We start from the raw sequence: 5,698 nt of genomic DNA on the forward strand, positions 1-5,698 counted from the left end.
TTAGATATTTCAGCTCTCTTCTAAGTATAATGAATGCTCAACAATTACACTAACTGGCAACACACCACAGATGCTGCAGCTAGACATTGGGATGAATGTTGGAAAAATGTCCTTAATGGGGAGCAGTGCTGATCATTCTTTTCCGCCAACACTATGAATACGATCTAATTATGTAGAAAAGTGTGCTGGAAGCAGGCTGCAAGTAAATGTTAAAGTACCTACCCTCAGGAAAAATAAGAAAAGAACTCAAATAGGTGCTTTTAGAATGCACTTTATAATCAATAATTCCAGTACTTCTTAGTCTGATAGAAGACAATGTTTGAGAAGAATAACATGAGATAATAATTGAAACATTCACTTAATGTTTATTTCCTGCATTGTTAAATTTACGACCACAGGCAAATGAGGGGAAAAAAGCTCAAACTAAAACTGTGTGGTGGATCTTCAGCAAGTCCAAGGCTGGTGATGTCTTTTAGTGTGAGCAGCAAAACAGATTACAGCCTTAACCACATTACAGCATAAAGCTGGCAGTATGAAAAACATTCATCTGGTGGGATAGATAGATAGATAGATAGATAGATAGATAGATAGATAGATAGATAGATAGATAGATAGATAGATAGATAGATAGATAGATAGATAGATAGATAGATAGATAGATAGATAGATAGATAGATAGATAGATAGTCCACCTGTGCTGCGTTTCTAGACCTCTATGTCATCAAAGGCTGTTCCTATCAGAACGATCCTTCTAATACAGATGATAACTGCTTCCCGTAACAGTTTGTAGTAAGCAGAACGTCATTTAATTGTTCTTGGCCAATTATACATAATTAACAGCAATGTTTTCCTTGCTAGCTCATCAGTTACATAAACAATATTTAAATTTTGTTAAATTTTGTGCACTTTTCTGGAGATATGACAGGAGGTAAGACCATTCCAATTTACATTATGTATTGCAAACGAGGACCCTAGGACAGACCTACTGTGGTTCCTCTGTTCTTTAGCTTTTGAAACGCAGCTCTTGTAGGTGCTTTGTTTGTTCTAAGACCTCCCCCTGACTGTAACTGGTCCGTACGTTTGCCTGTCACTACAAATGCAAATTCAGTTGAACATTTTCTGGATCCGGATCTTAAGAAATTCAGGTAAACCTTTGTTTTCGAAGGTCTGTTGGAGTGAGGCTGCATTCAAGATAGTCTTATGGGCCTCCTCAAAAAGTTCTGTTCCGATCTCCTTCTTTACTCTGTCTCTCCACGCACTCAGAGCAGGCCTGCCCTCAAACACATCCAAGCCTGTTCCAACCGGCTGAAATAAGCACACACAAAAATGCATTAAAGTTTTTTTTTTTTGGGTGAGATAATAAATACCAGTGATAGACAACATTTGATGCTACTTGTGGTAAACACTCAAAGATAGCATCTATTACCTGCATCATCTCCACTATAGCTACCAGATCAGCCAGTGATATCTTCTCTCCAACTATAAAAGGCCTGTCCTGCAGAAACTTCTCCTCAAAGAGCTTAAAGCTCATATTCAGGTCTTCCACTGCAGAGTCCATCTTCTCTTTCGGCACGGGAACCCCAGTGACAGCAGGCAGAACTCCCTATGAGAAATCTCCATCAAAAACCCAAACTCTAACGGCATTAAATAGCACGTAGCTATTTATCATAAAGCTTTTTTGAGGTAAAAAGTCTGATGCAGTATATCGCTGTTGTCGGATGAAAACTTGGTATCTCCACAATGGTAACTTTACAGGAATGGAAACAACCTACCTTTCTTTTAATGCAAGTCTATGGAACCAGATTTTTTGGTTATTTTGGACTTTTTTTTTGGTCCATCCATCATGGAATTTATACACAATGTAAAGGCCAACAGGCACTTTCAAAATATCTCAAAAACTGGAAAACGGCATTGAGATATGTGGTTTTTCTTCCAACAACAGAGATGTATATAAACATTCTTTCAAAATGTACCATTTACTCAGAGAAAATGGGTACCCTTGTCTTAAAGTCCACCAGTGTGGCTTAATTGAGTTTTAATGGTATACTACAGGGGTACTACTTTCCCAGAAAAAAAGGAGATATTAACCTTTGTGATATATATCCTGTCATAACAAAGGGTTTTAAAATAGAAAAGTAAAATAAAAAGCCTGGAACCAAGACCGGAGATCTACCACCTCTCACAGTTTAACTTCCATCTTAATATTTCACACCTGATCCAGGTAATCCCAATTTTCAACTCTGCAGGGTTGTGGATCTCCAGGAGCAGGATTGGGCACCCCTGACTTACTATATCACAAAACTTCATCATACTTAATACTTATATATTACTTACTTAACATACTAATTTATAATGTCTCTTATATTCTCAGTGGCCCAAAGCCAGTCAATGAGTTTTGATAGAAAATACTATATCATAGAAAAACTACCATGTGTAACCAAGTACCATGTACTTACGGTTGGCTGTAATCTTAGTTGCTAATGACACATTACTTTCACTAAACACTGCTAACTACTATGAGTATATGCTTTCTACTTGTGAGCAGCTAACGCTACATACTGCGTACGGACAATGTATTCGTCTTGTAGATATTCCAATATCAGCAAAACACACATTGCGACATTCTCTTAGGTATTAGTCATAAACACAACACAGTTTTATGGGAGAAAACATATTCTGTCCTATTAGTACTTCAGTTGACATAAGGAAGGAGGGAAGTTCAGTCAAAAAGCATTGAGTAACCTAGTAAACAAGTAAGCAAATCAATAAGTGGGGAAGAAGGTCAATGCTTTACAGTTTGAGTTGCGTAAGGAGTTTTTGTGTAACTTTTATGAGTGCATGTCCAATATAGACGGCTCCAGGGGAAAGGGCTCTAAAGAAAGGAATGACAATAAGGGGGAAAAAGCTGCACAAGCTATACACTACAAAAAAGATCTTAATAATAAAACAGCTTCAAATCTACTCAACATGCATGATATTTCTCATGATATGTAAGAATATTATAATATATATATATATATAAATATTATATTTAACCAATTGCTTTAAGAAATTTTGCTGGGTCCTCATATAAAAACACTGAGTAGGCCATTATAACCACGACCGGGGGGGTGGGGCTAAATTTAAATTAATCTGAAAATGATCACTACACTCACAAATTGCAGCTTTTTTATAATGTATATATGTATTTTAGAATAGATTATTCAACATCAACCCTTACAGGACGTCCAACTAAATTTTCACAGGGCCTTTGGCTCACGGGGGCTCTAATCAACTGGCTACCTTTTCCTAGGGCAAAGACCAGCTCTGGAGGGCTCTTACCCTGAACCAAAAGACCTTCGATCCATGGGTCCTCATGTTAGTATGCTGCCAAGAAAGGTACTCATCGACCCGGGCACGTTTCTGTAGGTCAGCTGGATACCAGTGGTCTGGAGTGGAATATTTCGCGACCAGGTACTGCAGGATCGCTGTGCTGCAATACAGCATTAAATTATAAGTTATTAAACTAATGCCAGTCCATGAAAAAGCATTGAAGACCAAGTGAACTGAATGCAGGAAGATGGCTACTGCCTCATTGATACATATTTCATAAACATCGACAACATTTTTCGTGTCCTGATGAAGGCCTTGACTAGGCTGCAATCGGTATACATTGCTATGTGTTAATAAAGGCTTTTTATCTTGAGACAGTGTACCCGCTTCTTCATTTTTGACTGAGATAATCATTAAGATTTTCTTCAATCATTGCCTTGCTTATTCAATATCACTGCAACTTTGGACTTTGAGCAGACACGCTTACTCCTCCAGTGTAAACATGCAAGCAGTAAACTTAATGCATTTTATTTTTAGTCAATGCTCTTAAAAGATCATCTGGATTATAAATGACACTAATTACTACTTAAAATGCTGCTGGGGAAGCTCCAAGTTTACAGAGATGAAAGATATTACCCTAACACAGTTGGCTTACAAATGTCCTCTGTAATTGTTAAAATCATGAAAAAAAGTGCATCTCTTCTGGATAAAAGCCCCTTTAATTAAAGTACCTAGAGCTTTATAAGGAAATGGGATAAAGTTGTAGACATAGAAAAGACAGGAAAAGGCTACAAAGTAAACAAAACAACTGTTTGGATATCCTAGTGCGTACTGTTGGGTCCACTCTGAGGAAGCTGCATCATACCACCTAGGCACTGCCTTCTCAAAGGCATCCATGAAAATTTAGCTTGACAGCAAGAAGGAGATTTGAGTGAGAAGCCAAAGAGAAGCTTTGAAGAAGTTCAGTGGCTGTGACTGGAATGAAGTCGCATCAGTCAGTGACATCAAGAGCTCTGCAAATAACTGGCTTGTATGAAAGGGTGGCTAGAAAAAAGCCATTACTGAAGAAAAAAACAGATTAACGCACATCTGGAGAAAGCATTAGTGACGCAGCTAAAATTTGTGGGAATGTGACAAAAATTGAGCTTTTTGGCTAAAATTCAAAATGCTGTGTGTGGTGCAAACCTAACACCGCCCATTCTTTACACTGATCCCAAGCTAAAGCAACTCAAGAGTGGTTGAATTACAAAAAGGTGAATTTTTTTAGAGTTGCCAAGTCAAAGTCCAGATCGCAATCAATCCACTATTAAGCCCGAACAACCTGCAGCAAATTTGCCTAGAAGAATGGGTGAAAATCAAAGCTACCCCAACAGACTAAAGCTGTTAAAGACTTGAAGAGTGTATTGATTTGCGATAGAAATACTGGCTGGAAAATCTGTGTGTCATTTGCAATCCAGACAAATCGGATGACTTTTAAGGGGGCTGAATATTCTTGCAAGACCCTGAGTTTTGTGCGCCTTTGTTCTGCATGTCTGTTATTACTATTTAATCACCTTCAAAAATACATACATTCTAATTTTCTATTTAAATTCCCTTTATTTGTTTCCCTGTTAACGTTGTGAGAGAAATTCCAATAATGTGTGATTGTAAAAGAAATCTGAAGATCCACTTTTCACACACCCACCTCTCTGTAAGGACAAAAGCTCCATCTTTGAGGACAGGCACTTTCCTTACGACGCTGATCTTTCCAAACTCTTCTCCAAAATGTTCGCCTGATAGGCAAAGTAAAATCATCAGACATGCTCAAAGAAATACAGAAGCTGCACTAAGCCAAAGCAACAAACTTGTAGACCTGAAAAAGGAGGGAAGTGATGAATACACCACTGTACATGTAAATTATTATGATTAACAGTCAAGAAATGCTACGACAACTTTCATAGTCCAAGAGGCAGCATGTTATTAAATCACACCATGACTGAAAAGTAATAACGCAATGATGATATTTTGGTGTACCTGCAGAGAGATCCACCGCTTTGTATTCAAACGGAATGCCTGCTAGCTTGGCAAATATGTAGACAGAACGACAAGGCTGAGAGTGCAGGTCAAGATACAGCTCGAGAGCCATTATAATGGAGGACACCACGTCCAGCGAAAGACTAAAGAGTTCCTTGTGAAGTCAGTACATTCATGCAGGAAACCCAACCCCCTCCACCACCCCCAGGAGAATGCTCTTATTACACTGACCAGGAAGTTTTGAGAACAGCACTCGTTTACAGAGGCATCTATTTTTTCACAGATGAAAAAATGGATGAAAAAAATATAGTTTTTTTTTTTTGTACAGCAGGACTTTTGCTATTTAAACATTAGGAAACCCCCCTTCTGACCT

The 5,698-nt window shown here is 38.1% G+C and overlaps 1 protein-coding gene across 1 annotated transcript; it reads right to left on the reverse strand.

Annotated features, from left to right (window-relative positions):
* Window positions 1-345: 345 nt before the first annotated feature.
* Window positions 346-5,474, reverse strand: gstt1a (glutathione S-transferase theta 1a). The gene is made up of 5 exons (XM_017683760.2): window positions 5,326-5,474; window positions 4,997-5,084; window positions 3,322-3,472; window positions 1,427-1,603; window positions 346-1,305 (listed from the first exon to the last, which is right to left on the reverse strand). The coding sequence occupies exons 1-5, from the start codon at window positions 5,435-5,437 to the stop codon at window positions 1,105-1,107; spliced, it is 729 nt and encodes a 242-aa protein (XP_017539249.1). The 5' UTR covers window positions 5,438-5,474; the 3' UTR covers window positions 346-1,104.
* Window positions 5,475-5,698: the final 224 nt, after the last annotated feature.

The sequence above is a fragment of the Pygocentrus nattereri genome, chromosome 29 (assembly GCF_015220715.1).
Source record: "Pygocentrus nattereri isolate fPygNat1 chromosome 29, fPygNat1.pri, whole genome shotgun sequence".
In the NCBI taxonomy this organism is placed as follows: Eukaryota; Metazoa; Chordata; class Actinopteri; order Characiformes; family Serrasalmidae; genus Pygocentrus; species Pygocentrus nattereri.